The sequence below is a fragment of the Amblyraja radiata genome, chromosome 7, assembly GCF_010909765.2.
Source record: "Amblyraja radiata isolate CabotCenter1 chromosome 7, sAmbRad1.1.pri, whole genome shotgun sequence".
Classification (NCBI taxonomy): domain Eukaryota; kingdom Metazoa; phylum Chordata; class Chondrichthyes; order Rajiformes; family Rajidae; genus Amblyraja; species Amblyraja radiata.
In genome coordinates, this window is record NC_045962.1 from 73,633,332 (window position 1) to 73,654,537 (window position 21,206).

Below are 21,206 nucleotides of genomic sequence, written 5' to 3' on the forward strand. Positions count from 1 at the left end.
CACAGCAAACACTACCTCAGCCCTTATAGCTTTTCAGTCATCTCCTGTTATATCAACCTTCTTTACCTGACTCTGGTAAGAGCTGTAGACAGATGTTTGTTTTTGTTTATAGGGACAGTGCATATTAATGAACATTTGCATGTAAATATGCGAGATTGTAGCAAATCAGTAGCTAATTTCCGTCTCTAGTCCCAGGCAAAGGTAGGTGAAGTGTCTTGCCCAAGGACACAACGACAGTACACACTCCAAGCAGGATTCAAACCGGCCACCTTCAGGTTGCCAGCCGAACATTTAGAGACTATGGTTTGGAGGCCAATTCATCAAGATATGACCTACCATCTCATTCATCAAATATCCAATTCTTTCTGCTTATAGACAAGTGAGGCTCATGTAAAAGGTTTTAATTTTAATCAACCTTAATGTTATCAGAGTGTATTGCTGATTTTAATCTCTTATAATCAATTATCACTTTTATTTTAAAGCTTTTAAAGCTTCCATTTCATACATTAGGATGCTCTAAAAAGTCCTACACATCAAATGTTTTATGTTCATAGACTAAAAATAGAGGCACATGGTGTAGCGATGTTACAAAACTTACCTTCAGCAGCGCTGCAGTTCTGCCACTGGCCGTGTGCGCGACTTTGGCGCCTTTGAGGAGAGGCGGTGGCGGGATTAAAATGCCGTTTTCCACTGCTTATCGGAGGCGGACTTCCTCGGGCTGCCAGCTGTTGAACAAAAATCGATCCGACTTCCGTTCCCGATTTTTTTTAAATCGCGAGACAATTTAATAATTACAATAAAATAAATAACGACTTCTAATGCCCTCAACGCCTACAACGTGACGGATCGCATGAACGGAACAAAACAAAATGTAAGTCGTTTATTTTACATATAATCTTGTTTCTTGGGATGGCTTTAGTCAAATTTTACGATGTGAAAATGTTATTTGGGCCGCATACGAACCGGCAGTGTTTTTCCTGCCGATATGGGGTTCAAATTCACCGCAATTGCAACGTTCCAATCGATCGCATTCCAGAAAAACCCACTCGTAAGATGATTTAAATGCTCTTTTTTTGGACAATCATGTCATAAGAGCATCTAAATCGTCTATATTTTGTGTTATTGTCTATCCAGTCAATATTTTTCAGGAGGAGGAGAGGGGAACCTGCTCCTCTCTACATCAAAGGAGACATGGTGGAGTCACTGACTTTAAGTTCCTGGGTACATACATCTCCCAGGACCTCACATGGACAGTGAATACCATCACTCTCGTGAAGAAGTCACAGCAGCGGCTATATTTCCTGAGGTCTCTGCGGAGAGCAAACTTTTCACAGCAGCTGCTGCTGTCCTTCTACCAGTGTGCCGTGGAAAGCATCCTCTCCTATGGCATCCTGGTGTGGTTTGCTAGCTGCACTGTGGCTGAAAGGAAGGCACTGCAGAGAGTTATTAAAACAGCACAGAGCATCACAAACGCTCAACTACCCTCCCTGGATGACATTTACAGGGCCTGATGTTTACGCCGGGCCACAAACATCAAACAGGACTCATCCCACCTTGCCAACCTCCTTTTCACTCTGCTGCCCTCTGGGAGGCGATACAGGTCTCTGAAGGCCCGCACTTGTAGACTAACAATTTCTACCCACGTGCCATAAAATAACTAAACTCAAATAGATAACACTACGGGCAACACAACAGTGTACAGAGTTGCTTATTGGTTACAATCTGAGGAGTATGATGATGCTACTGATTATGATATGCCAATGTACCAGCTAGCAACTGATCTTCTCCATAAAGACTTGGTCTATTGCTAGAAATTATAATTTATTTACTTATCTGATATGGACTTACAGCATATAATACAATAATATTAAAGATCTGATCTTGAGAATATCACATTTCTGAATTTTCAAGGCAGTCTGGGTGTTTATTACTATTTCCATCACAACGGTCAATTTTGTCCTTAAGTACAATTAGGTAATTAACTAATTATATGCTTTAATTTCAGGTCATCCAAGTAAGATGTTTATATTTGTTTCAGAATGCTTCTATCTATAATAACTGAAATTTTCATTCAGTTCTCTTAATTTTTAAGAAAGTTATGGGCTTTTGACTGTCCTCGATCACAGCTTTTGTGTTAAGTCAATGGAAAAGCAATAGGGAACAAGATGCTAATTTCCAAGTACCTGTATTAAAATGGCCATAACGTTTTTAATACTAAAGATATGAAAGTGAATTAGGTGTCAAATTAAACTTCTTTTTATGCTTTATCTGATGGGATAAATTGCAGACTTGATTTTTTAAATCTCAAAATGTTGTAACATTGCTACATGGTGCTATTTTTTTCAGCATTGCCTATTTGTAATTGGACCCAAGTACTGTACAATGATCTCGGGCAAATTATACAGTGGAGTCAACATTATTCCTGTATTCGTAAAAAATGTATATTTATTGTGCTTATGGGCAATTGTAATTCAGTGGTGATCTGTGGTTGAATTAGAAAAAGGATTTATTTTGTAGTCATCAACACTTAAATCTTTACTGGTGAACCTTCAATGTTGAATGTTAAATCTTCATATTTTATGTGTTTTCAGATTTTGTGGAGATCAGTTACCAGAGGATATCATTAGTACAGGTAATCGTGCAATTTAATTCCAACCTCTCCTGAACAAAATGCTGGAAGAGAAATACTTGGGAATGTGTGATATATTTTTTGTGGGAAATCATTTCATCTTAAGCAATAATGTTTAAATATTTGATATCATACCTTCCATTGGATGTGGTGCTAATGTGTAGAGTATTTGGAATAGCAGTATCAGAACTGCTATGTGAAATTACTATCAAAACAAATATGCGATGCTTTCCCCTGCCTACCAACTATGGAGGCATTGGTTAGTAATAATTATTCCAGTTAAATACAATTGCAAACACTATTCACTCTCCTGCTAATTACTGTTTATGATACATGGACAATATCTTTCATTTCATCACAACCTCAGAACAATCATTCTTGTAAATATTCAACTATAAAATCATAAGATGTAGGAGCAGAATTAGGCCATTTAGTTCACCGAGTCTGCTCCGCCATTCGATCACGGCTAATCTATTTTTCCCTCTCAACCCCATTCTCCTGCCTTCTCCCCATAACCTTTGAAGCCCTTACTAATCAACCTCAGGAGGACAATATCCTAATCCCTTTGTTCCTAGACATTACAAGAGACATTTTTACCAAAAGAAAGACTCAGAACGACATGAGATTCAGCTCGCAGTTCAATACATTTCACAGGTCACCCACTAATGCTAAACCCAGATAAAGGGCCTGTCCCATGAGCATGTGACCTGCATGCGGCGAGCGCGACCAAACCGGAAGCGGGGGCCGCGCGGAGGTCGGCTGATCCCCGTACAGGGCCGGTCCCACCAGCATGCGCCTGCATCCGGTGAGCACGACCAAACTGGAGCGGGGGCCGCGTGGAGGTCGAGTGAGTGATGTGAAGTTCGAGCAAAGTCCGCGGGAAGTTCGTACGTGACGTACGGCGTCAAGACGCTGCGTACGATGTCAAGACGCTGCGTATGCCCGTCGAGGCGGTGCGTACGGCGTCGAGGCGGCTGCGGGCCGGCAGGCCGTTGCCGTGTTGAATTTTTTAACACTGTCAGTTTTTTGGAGCCCCGCGCGATGTCGGGACCAGCTCCGCAAAACTCCATACGGCTCCGGCGATCAAAGTGGGACCAGCCCCGCGAGGCCGTACGGCTCAAGCGACCACATTAGGTGATAAATGGAGTCGCATGCTCGTGGGACAGGCCCTTAAGGTTGCATCAATTTTTTTAATAATTTTCAAAATCAAATGTCTCTATCCCACTGTACAAAGAGATATTTTGGGCAACACGTCTGTGCTGATGATAATCATTCATTTAAAGCACTCGTTATTTACTGTTTCTTCTACAGTTATGGAGTAGAACTATTTCAGCTCTCGACAGATGCTATCAATATTATCTAGGTCCGACAACTTTAATTACCGCAATCATTTTCTCTGCTTACTTTGGCAGAGCTAGTGTTCCCTCTAGAGGGCATTTGAAGAATTGATAGCAGAGGCTTTCATTTAGTTTTCAAAAGGGAACTGCAGATGCTGGAATATCGAAGGTACACAAAATTGCTGGAGGAACTCAGCGGGTGCAGCAGCATCTATGGAGCGAAGGAAATAGGCGACGTTTCGGGCCGAAACCCTTCTTCAGACTGATAGGGGGTGGGGAAAGAAAGAAGGACAAAGGGAGGAGGAGGAGGAGCCCGAGGGCGGGCGGATGGGAGGAGACAGCTAGAGGGTGAAGGAAGGGGAGGGGGGGAGGGGACAGCACGGGCTAGCCAAATTGGGAGAATTCAATGTTGATGCCAAGGGGACGCAAGGACCCCAGACGGAATATGAGGTGCTGTTCCTCCAATTTCCGCTGTTGCTCACTCTGGCAATGGAGGAGACCCAGGACAGAGAGGTCGGATTGGGAATGGGAGGGGGAGTTGAAGTGCTGAGCCACCGGGAGGTCAGGTAGGTTATTGCGGACTGAGCGGAGGTGTTCGGCGAAACGGTCGCCCAACCTACGCTTGGTCTCACCGATGTAAATCAGCTGACATCTAGAGCAGCGGATGCAGTAGATGAGGTTGGAGGAGATACAGGTGAACCTTTGTCGCACCTGGAACGACTGCTTGGGACCTTGAATGGAGTCGAGGGGGGAGGTGAAGGGACAGGTGTTGCATTTCTTGCGGTTGCAACGGAAAGTGCCCGGGGAGGGGGTGGTGCGGGAGGGAAGTGAAGAGTTGACGAGGGAGTTGCGGAGGGAGCGGTCTTTGCGGAAGGCAGACATGGGGGGAGATGGGAAGATGTGGCGAGTGGTGGGGTCACGTTGGAGGTGGCGGAAATGGCGGAGGATTATGTGTTGTATTTGCCGGCTGGTGGGGTGAAAGGTGAGGACCAGAGGGACTCTGCCCTTGTTGCGTGTGCGGGGATGGGGAGAGAGAGCAGTGTTACGGGGTATGGATGAGACCCTGGTGTGAGCCTCATCTATGGTGGCGGAGGGGAATCCCCGTTCCCTGAAGAACGAGGACATTTCCGATGCCCTAGTATGAAATGTCTCATCCTGGGAACAGATGCGGCGTAGGCGGAGGAATTGGGAGTAGGGGATGGAGTCTTTACAGGGGGCAGGGTGGGAAGACGTGTAGTCCAGATAGCCATGTGAGTCAGTGGGTTTATAATGTATGTCGGTCAGGAGTCTGTCCCCTGCGATGGAGATGGTGAGGTCAAGGAATGGTAGGGAAGTGTCTGAAATCGTCCAGGTGTATTGGAGTGCCGGATGGAAGTTGGTGGTGAAGTGGATGAAGTCAGTCAGTTGTGTGTGGGTGCAGGAGGTGGCACCAAAGCAGTCGTCAATGTGGTTGTTTAGCTTAGTTTGACTTTAGAGATACAGTTTGGATACAGGCCATTCAGCCCATCCGAGTCCACGCCAACCACAATCACCCATACACTAGTTCTATCCGACACCCTACGATCAATTTACAGAAGCCAATTAACCAACAAACCTGCACATCTTTGGAATGTTGGAAGAAACTGGAGCACCGGGAGAACCCCACGTGGTCACAGGGAGAACGTACAAAACTCCGTGCAGACAGCACCCATGGTCAGGATCGAATCTGGGTCTCTGGCTCTGTAAGGCAACTCTATAGTTGTGCCACTGTGCTGCCCTTATCAACTGGAAGAAAAAAATATACAAAGTGCTGGAGTAACTCAGCGGGTCACGCAGCATCTCTGGAGAACATGGATACGTGACAACTTGGGTTGGGACCCTTCTTCAGACTGATTGTAGAAGGGGGGGGGGGGAGGAAAAAGCTGGAAGAGAAGACGGGCAGGATAGGGCCTGGGAAGTGATAGGTCGATACATGTGAGGGTGGGGGTTTGATAGACACATGGCTGGACATAGGCCAGAAATGAAATGACAAAAAGTGTGATAAAAGGATAGGGGAGGTGCGGATTGTGATGGAACATAGGTGGAAGGGAGGGGATGGAATGGAAAAAAAGGGTTGTTTGTAAGTTTAGTTACCTAAAATTGGAAAATTCAATGTTCATACTGCTGGGTTGTAAGATACAAAAGTGGAATGTAAGGTGCTGTTCCTGCAGATTGCATGTGGCCTCATCCTGGAAATAAAGGAGGCCCAGGACAGAAAAAAGTATGGGAATAAGAGGGGGTGGCAAATCAATTATCAACTGAGAGATCTAGCAGGCCTCAATGGACCGAGTGCAAGTGTTCGGTGAAATTACCGCTATGTTTATGCCTGGTAGACCACATTGGAAGCACTGAATGTAGTGAACCTCTGTCTCACATGGAAGGACTGTGGGGGTCCCTGGCTGGATGTAAGGACAGATGTTATATCTCCTGCTGTTGCAGGGGAAATTAAAAACCTCCTTACCTATATCCACCAGGTTTTATCTTGCCTTTCCTTTCTTCCAGCTTTCACCGACATCCAGTGGACATAAAAGTTATGTTGTTTTCTTTTTGTTGCAGGCAATGTTATGACTTTGAAGTTCTTGTCAGATTCATCAGTTTCAGCAAAAGGTTTTGTTCTTTTGTATCAAGCCATCAATTCACCAACTCATTTTTCAGACCCTGATTCAAAAAACAGTACGAGGCAATGAAATCACAAGGATGCCCAGATATCTAATCAGACCTGCTGTTCAAATAATTGAATTACTCGTCTCATCACAGAACAAGATTAAGCTTGGAATCTCTTAGTTTTACTCTTAATGTTACTTGGCAGTTTAGAATAAATTAATCTAACAGAAACATGGTTTTTCAATAATAGCATTCCATTTAACATTTACACGGCTTTAAAACTGCAACATGATATTTAAAAATAATTATCAACAACATAGCAGTTCACATGTGCTTAGGCTACCACCTCTTTTGAGAAAACACATTGTAGAAGAGTTTAATTCTGTATGTGTCTGATATTCCGTTAGTTTACAATATCTGTTTAATATAACATTTATTAATAAACGAGCAGTTATCCTCAAAATACCACCCAGACCTGAATGCAAGAAAATCAGGTATTATTCTTTCTGTTAATGGCTTCTTCCTGTTTTTACTATGTGTTATTATGTACTTTACAATGTGATATGAAATAATCTAATCATCAAATTGATATAAATGTATCTATATTTTTTCCACGGTGTGCTCATATACTACGTGCATGTTTTACTTTGAGAAATTCACTGTCAATAAAGTGTTCCACCTAAAAAAAATCCAAATTTATCGATGAATTGAAACTCTCAATCAAATGCTAACTATGCTGTTCTGCTCACATCACAGCATTATTGTGCAAATGTTTATCTCAGGCACCCTCTCAGGCGCCCACTCTAGTTCTGTGGATTTTGACTTGGCCGACAATGCCAACTATCTCTCCACGTGTTGGAAAGGAGCTTACATGGATGCGGAGGGGGTTGGGGAGCGGCATGAGTAATGGTCCACTCATTCCATTGCTTTTTCTGGGCTCTTACAAATTCCTGATGAAGAACCTCAATGCTAACAGTGTCGGTGGAGATGTTCCTTGCTGTTATAAGCTGTCATATCGAGGATTCAAGAGTTGGGGAGAGGGGAGAAAACATTTTTTCAAAGAAGCCTTCATCCATTCCACCAGCTGGGTGAAATTAGAACTTTGTTGGTGAGATCACTGCTGTTGGAGAAGACCATGTAGAGCAGTCTTCTGAAACAGGGAATCTGAAGGGCATTTCTTCTAATGCATGAATGATCAACAAACTGTGGAATATGACACGTATAAGCAAATGCACCTTGGAGCAATTCTTAAAGGTAGGATCCTGAGTGTGAGTTTTTTTTAAATTGCAAGAGTAATAGAAGAGTGTGCATGAGTTTAGTTTAGGGATATGGCATGGAAACAGGACCTTCGGCCCAACAGGTCCACATCGACCATTGATCACTCATTCACACACTAGTTCAAGACACTGGGAATAATTTATAGAGGCCAATTAGACCTACAAACGTGCATGTCTTTGAGAAGTGCAAGGAAACTAGAGCACCTGGAGGAAACCCACAGGGAGAAGATGCAAACTCCATGCATTGTGGGACAGCAGCTCGACCAACTGCGCCACTGAGTTTATATGTGAGGCTCTATGAGTTTGCAGATATGAGTGAGGGCCATCTTATAGAAGTATAGCTTGTGTGGACATTGATTCCCTGAGATACTTGGCTCCCTATGAAACCTTGGAGGATTTTTTTTGGATGCTGAGCTCTTGTTTTTCCCCCTGTGCCATGGTCACCTGGGTGAATGGCAAGGACTGTCGGCCAGTAAAATGAGCTGTGGAAGCTCAAACCAAATGAGCAGCTTTATAAGGCAATTTATAAAGTGGAAATCATAAAAGCGATAGTGCAGTTGCTGGAAATCTGAAAAAAGAACAGAACATGCTGTATATATTCAGCAGGACAGGCAGGGGAAAGGAACAAAGATAATGATTCTGGTCAGAAAAGTTTACTGCCTGCTGTTTTTTTTACCTTCAAGGTTAGCTGTCAATCTCTTCTAGGATGCTATTTGATCTGCTGAGTACCTCCAACAGTTTCCAACCTTATTTTGGCTGCAGTAATAGAAACATAGAAAATAGGTGCAGGAGTAGGCCATTCGGCCCTTCGAGCCTGCACCACCATTCAATATGACCATGGCTGATCATCCAAATCAATATCCCATACCTGCCTTCTCTCCATACCCCCTGATCCCTTTAGCCACAAGGGCCACATCTAACTCCCTCTTAAATCTAGCCAATGAACTGGCCTCAACTACCCTCTGTGGCAGAGAATTCCACAGATTCACCACTCTCTGTGTAAAAAATGATTTTCTCATCTCGGTCTTAAAAGACTTCCCTCTTATCCTTAAACTGTGACCCCTTGTTCTGGACCTCCCCAACATCAGAAATAATCTTCCTGCATCTAGCCTGTCCAACCCCTTAAGAATTTTGTAAGTTTCTATAAGATCCCCCCTCAATCTTCTAAATTCTAGCGTGTACAAGCCGAGTCTATCCGAGTAATGTGATTGAAAATGCAAGGGAAGGTCTGTATTAGCCAGTCTGCAGACTGGTATGCAATACCAGGAATGCAGATTTTGTCTGCTTGACCCATTTAACAAAATAGATTTTTAGACATCTGTGTTTGTAAAAAAAAAACACTCTTCTGTACAAGAATAGCATCTATCAATTTTCAGACCAAAGTTGTAGAAATCTTTATTGACGACAAGCTTTGGACATTGCAATACTATTGTCGTCATTATTCGTTACTGCAAATGCAGCATTAGTGACTTTGAAATTCTCAAGCAAAAATAAGCATATGGTGTAAGAAACTGCCACCCATACACCCAGAAACAAGCACAGAGAATGTCTAGCCCACATTTGCAATCTTGGCAATCAGCTCTTATGTTGCGAAAGATCTTGTTATGATCTTTCGCAACATAATGAAAGATGTGACAGAGATCAGAGGCAGCACCCAGCAATGATTTTGATGCTAAAAAGTTCAATGTGATCACGTTTCTCTTTCTTACGAGCACGGCAATTAAGGCACACATAGGGATGCACAGTGGCCAGGGATAGAGCTGCTGACTTACAGCACTAGAGACCCGAGTTCGATCCTGACTACATATGCTGTCTGTGCAGAGTTTGTACGTCCTCCCTGTGACCGCGTGGATTTTCTCCAGGTGCTGCAGTTTCCTCCCATATTCCAAAGACGTGCAAATTTGTAGGTTAATCGGTTTCTGTAAATTGCCCTTAGTGTGTAGGATGCGAAAATAGGATAACATAGAACTAGTGTATGGATGATTAATGGTCGGTGTGGACCAGGTGGGCCAAAGAACCTGTTTCCATGCTGTAACTCCAAAGTAAACTCGACATGCAAGGTAATATATGAGGTCTTCGAATATCACAGATCTCAAAGAGGACAACAAATGCAGTTTTAAGTTAGCATTTTAAATAGGGGAAATAGAAATAGTAAAACCAGGTTGTTCAATTAATAAATTATATCTATGTTTTTTATTTAAACAATGAGGATAATAATTGTACTGCAGATGAATTTTGCATGTTGCAGCACTGTTGAAATCATTTGTTCAATCTTTACCCGAGAAAAACAATAATAGGGAGAATAAAAATTCTAATGCACAGTAAGAGGCAAATTTTCCAGATGGTGCTAGGGCAACCAATATGTTCACAAAAATATCCTGTTGTGGATCAACATAATTTTCAATAGCATTTTGAGCTTGAATTAATTTCTTACTGAACACATTCACATGAGGAAATGGAATTGTATTGAAAGCTATCATGATATAGCTATAGCAATATGTAAAGCTATTCACAGGATAATTCAAAATAAAATAATTGAAATAAAACAGAAAAAGGGAGTCATGAAAAATGTCAGGCACACAATTCAGTAAGGAATAAACTGTTGTGACAGAATAGAAGAGAAAGGTAATACGAGAGGGAAATTATTAATATGTAGCATTAAAGGAAAACCATAAGAATAAGTATAATTGTATTAATATTCAAAGGAAGAGAAATACTAACCAAAAGTAAGATTTTCCTGTGAAAGCAAAGGTCATTGACGAAATACAAAATAAGTAATCTGCTTCTGTCTTCAATAAAGCACCCAGCACCTCTGCGTATCAGGAGGGAGTGGTAGAGAAAATAATGAGGATAATATTTGAGGACATACTTAAAAAGTCTGCAGTCTTCAAATTAGATGCTCCACAGCAGTGCAGCTGGTAGAGCAGCTGCCTCATAGCACCAGAGACCCCAATTCTATCCTGAACTTGGGTGCTGCCTGTGTGGAGTTTGCAGTTTTATGCCATTTCCCAATGTACCGGAAATAAAAATCTGTCCATTCTCTCACTATAGCTAATATCTGCCTAATCCAGGCAACATTCTGGTAAACCTCCTTTACACCCATTCCAAAATCTCCACATCGTTCCTGTAATTGTCGACCAGAACGGCACACAATACTACCAATGTGGCCAAACCAAAATCCAAGACAGCTTCATCATTACTTCATGACTCATACTCAATTTCCTACGCAATGAAGGGAAGCATACCATATGCTTTCTTTCTCACTCTACTTGTGCTACCACTTTGAGGGAGCGATGGGCTTGGACCTCAAGGTCCCTCTGTACATCAATGCTCTTGAGAGTTATGCCATTAATTGTATATTTTCTCCTTACATTTGACCTCCAAAAGTGCAACACCTCGGACTTTATCAGTTTAAACTCCATCTGCCATTTCTCTGTCCAATTAAATTTTAATGCAGAGAGATGTGAAGTGAAACATTTTGTAGGAAGAAAGGAGACAGAAAATATGAAATAGACGTTGCAATTTTGTAAAAGAATAAAGAATCTAGATGTGCAACACAGCACTGTGTGAACATGTTAAAGGTTGGATCCTTGACTTTATCAGCAGAGAGATATAACAGTAACATATATAATAAATCATCATAGAAAATCTGGTTAGACCCTCAGGTGGATAATTGCGGCTAATTCCAAGTACCGCAGATCTGAAAGTATGCCAACACGGTCTAAAAGAATGGTGTGAAGGTGAAGTGTGAAAGTGAAGGGACGACAGATGGCACAATGGGCTAAGCGTTCGGCTGGCAACCGGAAGGTAGCCGGTTCGAATCCCGCTTGGAGTGCATACTGTCGTTGTGTCCTTGGGCAAGACACTTCACCCACCTTTGCCTGTGTGTGAATGTGTGTGAGTGATTGGTGGTGGTCGGAGGGGCCGTAGGCGCAGATTGGCAGCCACGCTTCCGTCAGTCTGCCCCAGGGCAGCTGTGGCTACAGAAGTAGCTTACCACCACCGAGTGTGACTGAGGAGTGAATGAATAATGCGATGTAAAGCGCCTTGAGTATTAGAAAGGCGCTATATAAATCCCATCCATTATTATTATTATTATTTAATAGAATGTTGCCAAAAATGAAAGATCAATTACGAGAAAAATAAATTGTACTCCTTTTGGCTGAGAATACTTAAGCCCCTGTCCCACTTTCACGACCTAATTCGCGACCTCTGACAACCCTAAACGACCTAAAACAAAATCAAGGTTGCGGTAACCTACGACCTCCTACGACTATGTGTATGACCTTCCACAACTATGTCTATGACCTACTACGACTATGTTCAAGACCTCCCACGACTATGAAGAAGACCTCCTTCGACTATGTTGAAGACGGGCATCGACCATGTACGTTTTACTGCTGTTTGCAGTAGCCCTTTTGCTTCAGCAGCCTTTTAAGAAAAGCATAAGGGGAAGAGCAAGGGTGAAGAGGTAGCACAAGAAGAGGTCTCAATGGGTGAATGGAGATGATGTGATGGACTGTCCCAGTATACCAGATGACTGGAAGATAGTGATGCTGGACTTTGACAAAAGATGGAACTTTAAGCACACATGTGGGGCAGTGGATGGCAAGCATGCCATTCTTGTCCCTGTCCCTGTACCCCTCATTTTCCTTTTCGTACAGGATGACATTCTGCTGGAACCATTCCTCAAGGTCCCTCTCCTGCTGCCTGGTGAAGGTGTAGGGAATAACGTTCCTCCAGCCCTCCCTCACCATCAATGGGGCATCTGCCTCTGATGCTGTGTCAGACACAGGAGAAAGGGCTGCTTTGCTGCCTTCAAATGAGGCAGTGAAGCATGGGGTGGTGGTAGGGACATATACTACCACCCTGGTCTCCTCCTCCAGGGGTCTCTCATGCAGGGCAACCTCCTGCTGCACTATCACCTCCTGTGGCATCACCTCCTGCCACTCCTCCTCTTGGGTGGGCAACACCTGCATGGCCGTTTTTTTTCTGGGTTGTGCTCTCTCCTGCGCTACTGCCTTTTTGGTGCCATCTCAAAAACACTTCTCCAAAAAACTCTCCAGCTCTGAATGAACATGACTTGGGGTGACAGAGGTGATGTTCTGCTGTTAAACTAACCGTTTTTTTCTACTGACCTTTTTTTCACCCCGGAGATATTATCTTCGACTGCCTCCGACCACCTGCGACTACCATCACGACCTACTATGACCTACCTAAGACCTACCTATGACCTACCTACGAGTAAAAAGTATCGATTTTTTCCACGTCAACCTTTTTTTACTCGTGGACATTTTTTATCAGGATAGAAAAAAAACGCCGCAACCTACTTGATGCCACGAGGACGCAGAGACCACTCACGAGCATGGTGAAGACCTCCTGGGACCTCCTACGACCTTGTGGCGACCATGTTGCCAGTATGTCAAGGGCAAACTCGGCAGAGGTCGCGAATTAGGTCGTGAAATTGGGACAGGGGCATTAAGCATTCAAAGTAATGAAAGATCTTAGGAAGTAAATAAGACAAAAATGTTTCAAGTGGCAAAAGGAAGAGTGACAAGAGAGCATAAATGTAAAGTAAAAGATTCAAGCGTAGCATGAAGGAAAATATATACAATGCATGCTATTATAATTTGGATTGCAGAAATTAAAAAAATGCTAACTCCATGACGGTATATTAAAGTAAGCAAAAGTAAGCACATTAGAACATTGCACTGCACAACAGAATTTCTAGCCTCCTGTGCCAACATATGGGCTTTGTTTAGAAACAGCATTCCCAGAATTAGGGAAAATCTGGCTAAACATGTTGGTTAAAATTCAAGGTTTCAAGGTCAGTTTATTGTCACATGCACCAATGAAGGTACAGTGAAATTTGAGTTACCAGACACCCATACTAAGTGAAAAGCAACAAGACACCCAGCCACAAAATAAAAGTTAACATAAACATCCACCGCAGCGGCTCCCCACATTCCTCACTGTGATGGAAGGTAATAAAGTCCAATCTTCTCTCTCTTTATTCTCTTGCAGTCAGGGCTGTTGAGCCATCTGCAGTCGGGGCCATTAAAGCACCCGTAGCCGGCGATCCGAAGGCCTCGGGTCGGGGTGATCAAAACTCCCTCGTCGGGACGGTTGAAACTCCCCACGGCTTGGAGTTCCCGAATCGGTCTCTAACTAGGGACTGTGGGCTCCACAATGTTAAAGTCCACAGGCCCGTAGTTTGAGCTCTCCACAGTCGATCCCGGCAAAGGGATCGCAAGCTCCATGATGGTAAGTCCGCGCCAAGCCCGCGGTTGAAGTGCCGGGTCGGTCCCCAGGAAAGGCCGCGCCACTCCACAACGTTAGGCCGCAGTGGGGATGGAGATATGATACGGAAATAAATCACATCTCCGTCGAGGTAAGAGATTTTAAAAAGTTTCCCCCAGCACCAAAGGAAAAAAAACATTGGTAAATAGCAAACATGCAAATAGAAATTGGAGAGAATTGTGGACGCAGCACAGACCATCACATAAACCAACTCCCTTCCATTGACATAATTTATACTTCACACTGCCTCGGCAAGAGTCTCACCCCGGTCATTCTCTCTTCTGCCCTTTCCCATCAAGCAAGAGGTACAGCAGTGTGAAAACACACACCTGCAGATTCAGGGACAGTTTCTTCCCAACTGTTGTCAAGCAACTGAACCACCGTATCAACAACCAGAGAGCAGTTCTGAGCTACTATCTACCTCATTGGAGACCCTCGTTCTATCTTTAATCGGACTTTATCTTTTTCTAAACGTTATTCTCTTTATCATGCATCTGTATACTGTGGATGGCTTGATTGTAATCATGTATAGTCTTTCCGCTGACTGGTTAGCATGCAACAAATGCTTTTCGCTGTACCTTGGTACACGTGACAACAAAGCAATTGTTTAAAATAAAATCTATAATTGGGCCAATTACCTCTTGCAGAAATGAACTGGATGTGTGGCACAGTGGCGCAACTGCTAGAGCTGCTGCCTCACAGCACCGGTGAACCGGTTTGCTGTATGTATGGAGAGTACACATACTCCCTGTCACTGTGTGGTTTTCCTACGGGTGCTCTGGTTTCCTCCCACATCCCAAAGATATGCCAGTTTGTAGGTTAATTGGCCATTGTAAAATAAAAAAGATGGTGTAAAGTCTTGTAGTCAGTACACGACTCACTCATGAAAAGATATCCAATGACATTTCTGGCCACTGTTAACTCTCAGAACACTGCCTCTAGAAAACTCGATAATGGTAACACCACTGACTGTCTGGTGCAGATGGTTACACTTTATCTTGTTAGGGTTGCTTATCACTTAATACTTTTGAGGCACAAATCTCATTTGTATTATGTGCTCATTACTGAATATTGTCTTGCTCTTATTCAGATTCATTTCGTCAAGAGTGACAAACGGTATTGAACATTGTGCAATCATTGTCGAGCATCCCCATTTCTAATCCTATGATGGGACACAGGTTATTGATCAAGTAGCTGAAGATGGATGGGGCTAAGAATTATTGCAGTGAAATCTTGAAGCTGGGATGATTGATCTCTGACATTCTCAACCATTTCCCCTTGTACGATGCATGACTCGAACATTCAGTGTTTTCCCTTTGAATTTCATGACTTCGTTATACCAGGGCACCTTGGTCAACCATCAATGGTCACTCTCACCTCATCTCTAAAATTTACCTCTTTGGTTCACGTTTAGGTCAAGACTGATATGACATCTGGACCCAGATGGACCTGGTCAAAACTCAGTCTAAGTATTAATGGAAATTATAAGGTCATTGTTAAGAAAGCTACTTGGTGGTGCAGTCAATTGCCCCTTCCAAGATTTAGCTAAGTAGACTGATTTGGCAGTAATTAGCAAGGTTGATTTTTTCTTTTTTGTAAGAACAACATACCTGGGCAATTTTCCATATTGTCTGCTAGATGCCACTGTGCTGGAACAGCAATGACCAAAAGTGTAACTAGTTCCACCACAGAGGTCTCCAGTATAATATATGGGATTCTAATTGGTTCCATAGTCATTGGTGTGATCCATTCTCTCAACAGATTAATGATTCATTGTCAATAAACATGTTGATATAGACTTTAATTTATAAAAAAGTCATGCCCCTGTCCCACTTAAGAAACCTGAACGGAAACCTCTGGAGACTTTGCGCCCCACCCAAGGTTTCCGTGCGGTTCCTGGAGGTTCCCAGAGGTTTTTGTCAGTCTCCCTACCTGCAACCTCCGGGAACCGCACGGAAACCTTGGGTGGGGCGCAAAGTCTCCAGAGGTTTCCTTTCAGGTTTCTTAAGTGGGGCAGGGGCATTAAGGTTGTACAAGGAATATCAGAGGAAGTTTGGCTTATGCAGTAGAGCATAACATGATTTCAGTTCATAAAATATTTGAAGTGGATAAGGCCACAGAGGTGCCAATAGTAAAGAGAAAATATAGGTTTGTATGTGATTGTGTAGCTGTATAAAACATCCATCCTTCTTCTTATATGACTATAAAACTGTGAGTGTGTGTGTGTGTGTTGTCACATCTTCTCAGAAAAAAGACGCCCTAACTGTAAAATCTTTACATATTCCGGTAGAGATTTATCCCCTGGAGTCTGAAAATTGGCTTATCTGAAAATTTTGTGCTTTATTTCTTGAGTTATTAATGAAAATGTTCACAAATCCGATAAAATGTTGAAATCAAAATGCCTGTTTTTCGCTGATGATGTCACAATGGATCTGCCTGTCTGCTTGCGCTGTGAGTGTCGTCACCCCTCCCTCCTCTCCCCGTTATTCAAAAGTCGGCCCGTCGACTAAAGATCAAAGATCATAGCTGAAGACTGCAGCGGTCCAACTCGTGGACCTTTGGTCAACGCACGCACCACCTCCTCCTCTCCCCTCCTCCCCCCCTCTTCCTCCTCCACCCCTCCTCTCCCCTGGCCTCTCACCCCTCTCTCCCCCCGTTTCTGCCCTTCTCTGTCTCTGCCCCACTCTCTCTGTCTCTGCTCCCCTCTCTGTCTCTGCACTCTCTCTCTGTCTCTGCCCTCTCTCTCTCTACCCCCCCCCCCCCTTCTCCCTCTCTAGACGCACCTGCGAGTTGGGGGCTATGCGTGAGTGGATAGGGCGGGGATGGGGTAAAAGGAGCGAATTAATAACATTAATATAATATCAAGAGGGTTGGTTAGTGTGTGTGTGTGTGGGGGGGAGGAGTGGTTAGTGTGTGTGTGTGATACCCCTCCATAACCGCGCATTGAGGAGACGGGACCCAAGGGGTCCCACTTGGTCTAGATTAACTATAAAACTCTGATCTTGGATGTGTATTTATTTATTTATTTGTTTGTGTGTGATCACGTGTTCTCGAAAAAACGATGCGGTAACGGTCACATTTTTACATATTATCCTGTGGAGTCCAAAATTGCCTTATCTGAAAAATTCATGCATTATTTCTCGAGTTATTAATCAAAATGTTCAAAAATCTGAAATAACTTAGAAAATAAAACCGGCTGGCTTTGGCTGATGACATCACAATGGGTATGCATGCTGTGTTCCACGTGCTGCGAGTGACGTCACCTGGCCGCCTGCTGCTCCCTTCCACCCCTCTTCCTCCCCCCCTCTCCTCTCCCCCCCCCCTCTCCTCTCCCCCCCCCCCCCTCGCCTCTCCCCCCCCCATCTCCTCTCCCCCCCCCCCCATCTCCTCTCCCCCCCCCGCCATCCGTTGAATTTGGCGTGACAGATCATCTTCAGTGGGGGTCAAATGGTGAACATCATTACTGAATGAGACCAGCCCCAATTGCTTGCATGCATGTAGCCCAAGCAGTGGCAGAGCATTCTCATGGATAACATAAAATGGCAATGTGTAGCTGTCCCTCTAAGGTGGCACTGCAACTTAACCATACCAACAGGTTTGATTTTACTGCCCCCATATGCAACTATGTTTGTGGCTTTAATTCATGCTCTTATTTGTTCTTCATCCTGCAGTTGCACAAATGTATTGTTCGACACCACATTACACTTGGCACCTGTGTCTACTTTTATTTCAACTGGAATACCATTAACTTGCAGTAACAAAACTTCATCATTTTTTTCCATCTGTGCATCAGTCGAATCAGCAGTCATTTGCTGTGTTATAGCATCGACACAGACTGTTTCATTAGCACTGCTTTCGGCTTGGTCAGATTCTAGCAAGTGAACAGTCCGCTTAGGTCTTTGCCTGTTGTAGGTTTGTTGTGTGGACTTGCAGCACTTCTTAAAATGTAAGTTCCGGCTGAACCAGGTCAGCTATGTTGGACACGTTTTCACAAGTGAAGGCCTCAAAGCTAACCCTTCCAAAACAACAGCAATCAGTGAAATGTCAGTGCCAGCAGATGTCCCCGCTCTACAAAGATTTCTGGGGATGGTCAATTACCTTGGAAAATTAATTCCAAACCTCAGTCAGCTGATGGCTCCCCTGCGACAACTCACATAGAAAATAGGTGCAGGAGGAGGCCATTCGGCACTGTCGGGTGTTTGTAGAGTCCGTTCCTGGAGGAAGTTATCTGGTGCATGCGTGTCACCCAGGGGAGGTCTTGGCGGGGGCCTCATTGTTCGGGCACTGTGTCTTTGTCTGTAGCTTTACATCCTCGTGGTCAATAAACTGGATTTGAAGTTAAATAAGTTGTTGTTATTCCTGCAACTTCATACAGGAAGGGGAGACAGATCAGCCATGATTGAATGGCGGAGTAGACATGATGGGTCGAACGGCCCAATTCTGCGCCTATCTTTTGGGGCTCCTATCTTTTGGGGCTCCTATTCCTACCACCTGATGTCAATGAAGTCTTTACCCCTACCCCCACTCAAGATATTAAGAAGGTGCCAATAATAGTAGGGATTGTGGAGGCCTCAATAGGCCCGACTATGGGTGGACATTGGGGATGGGACTGGACTTTGTGCCTTCCCCCATAATGGGAACCATTGTGGGGGGATGTTTTTTTATGTTAAAGCTATTTATTATTGTTATGTTTGTATTCCTTTTTTAATGTGCTGCATTGGCAAAAAGAATTTCACTACATCTAGGTGTATGTGACAATAAATCAACCTTTGAAGTCCTATAAGCTCAACTGACCTCCCCTTCATTTGTTTTGAGGATTTCCCCACCAGACTCTTCTCCTCAATGAATGTCCAGCAGCAGGTCTCCACACACCCTCCCTGCTCCCAAAGTAATTACTTCTTCACCACACAGAGAATAGAAAATGTGTAGGAAGGGCCTGCAGATGTTGTTTTGTCGAAGATAGACATGGAATGGAAGACCTACCCAATCCAGCGGCGCTGACTTCTAGCACACAACCAAAAAAAAAACTGTTAGAAGCTTCAACCTGCCAACTCTCTTCTTTTCTGTCTAACGTTTTATTCTTCATGGTTGCTTTCTTCTCTGCCCCCCCCCCCCCCCCCCCCCCAAAAAAAAGAAAAGTTCAATATGCATCAGACGCCCTGCGTTGTCCTTTCTGTTTCTGTTTAACATCAAATTAACCAAATCGAATGGGTTTGTGTCCGCGGGGGGGAAGACCATAGACACAGCCGGTTGCTGGGGTGAAAGGTCGTTACCCAGGCTGCCCGGCCGTTTGGCGCGAGTATTTTCCCGCGGGCAGCAGCAGCGAGCGAGCGAGCGTTGGTTTGGAGATAGAGCGAGAGAGCGCGCGCGGGGCGGGCGGACGAACGAACGAACGAACCAGCGGCAGAGCGCGCGTGTCTGCGGTGGAGGAGGCCTCGACTCGATCCGTCTCCGCTCCGCACCGGGCGATGTGTGTGTAGAGGCGGCTGTCCGTCCGGTAGGAAGAAAAGCGGGGGCGGGGGGGCTAATAGCGCTAATTATTTAGAGAAACAGCGCCGGGTAATGTGTTTTTTCTTCTTTTCTCCGCTTTCCCCCCTCATTTATTACTCCCCAACTCCCTTTAGAGATACAGCAGCGGGTGATGTGTGCATTGAGGCGACCGGTCGGGAGAAAAAGCAGGGGCCCTCCACTTCGTTTTCCCTTATCGCTATCTCTCCCCCCCCCCCCCCCCCATATCTTTAGAGATACAATACCGGGTGATGTGTGCCTAGAGGCGGCCGGCCGTCTGGTAGGGGGGAAAGTGGGAGCAGAAGAGAGGTGGGGGATTGTTTTTTCTTCTTTTCTCCGCTTTCCCCCCTCATTTATTACTCCCCAGCTCCCTTTGGACATACAGCAGCGGGTGATGCGACCGGCCATCCTGTAGTAGGGATAAAAACCAGGGGGCCTCCACTTCGTTTTTCCTACCCCCCCCCCCCCATCTCTTTAGACTTACAGCACCGGGTGATGTGTGCATAGCGACGGTCGTCCGGTAGGGAGGGAAATGGGAGGTGGAGAAGAGGTGGGGGTTAGTTTATCCGCTCCCCCCCCCCCCCCTTTATTACTCCCTCTCTAGAGATACAGCACTGGGCGAGGTGTGCAGAGGCGGCCGTCGGGTGGGGAGGAAAGCGGGGGCCCTCTGCTTCGTTTTGCCCATTTATTACCCACTATCTCTTTAGACTTTAGAGATACAGCCTCGGACAATGTGTGCATAGAGGCGGCCAGCCAAACGGTGGGAGGAGTGGGCTCCGCTTATTTTCCCCCCTTTATTACTCCCTCTCTCTTTAGACTGTTCAGGGATATACCACTGAAGAAGGGACGACCCGAAACATCAACCATTCCTTTTATCCAGAGATACAGCTGTACAGGGTTTTGGTGAGACCACACCTGGAGTATTGCGTACAGTTTTGGTCTCCAAATCTGAGGAAGGACATTCTTGCCATAGTACAGAGAAGGTTCACCAGACTGATTCCTGGGATGTCAGGACTTTCATATGAGGAAGGACTGGATAGACTCGGCTTGTACTCGCTAGAATTTAGTAGATTGAAGGGGGATCTTACAGGGGGGTTGCACGGAACGTCACTGGGTCATAAGGCTCGATGCACGGAGCCGCTAAATCCAACTGGAAGACATCCGTCACTTCCGGTATATGTTATTAATGCTAGAAATGCGTACTTTCCTACCCGTTAAAAACCGCCAAAATGTTGAATTTTCGCGCTGAAAAAAAATTGTGGGAGTCGGGGTAAGTGTGAGAGACATGTACCCAACTTCAGAATTCCAAAAGTGAAGCGAAATGAAGGTATAGAGAAACGAAAACTGAAAGGACTATAGCAGCTAAAGTGCTTGGTAAACATTGAAAATATTGGGAATTGCGTTTGCTCACTGCATTTCATCAAGTAAGGCATTATTTGTGTTTTTTCTTGATTCCTTTGGTATCTAAAAATTCTCAGAAGTGATAAATCGCTGTAAATTTTTCTTCAGATGCGTTTTCATTTTGTATGTAAA

At 44.4% G+C, this 21,206-nt stretch overlaps 2 protein-coding genes across 5 annotated transcripts in view; both read left to right on the plus strand.

The window, feature by feature from the left end:
- The window catches only part of tnfaip6 (TNF alpha induced protein 6), a 30,389-nt gene extending 23,112 nt beyond the window's left edge, over positions 1–7,277 (plus strand). For both annotated transcript variants that reach the window (XM_033024748.1, XM_033024747.1), the window contains 2 exons: positions 2,592–2,632; positions 6,541–7,277. In XM_033024748.1, coding sequence (XP_032880639.1) covers positions 2,592–2,632; positions 6,541–6,671 — 172 coding nt within the window. In that variant the 3' untranslated portion in view covers positions 6,672–7,277. The remainder of the gene's footprint in view (positions 1–2,591; positions 2,633–6,540) is intronic.
- A 12,151-nt stretch (positions 7,278–19,428) lies between these two features.
- Positions 19,429–21,206, plus strand: part of rif1 (replication timing regulatory factor 1) — a 76,670-nt gene continuing 74,892 nt past the window's right edge. For 2 of the 3 annotated variants that reach the window (XM_033024806.1, XM_033024804.1), the window contains exon 1: positions 19,429–19,662. The gene's annotated coding sequence lies outside the window, so the exon portion shown is untranslated. Of the gene's footprint in view, positions 19,663–19,961; positions 19,983–21,206 lie in introns of those variants that run through there. The other variant, XM_033024805.1, reaches the window with a different exon arrangement.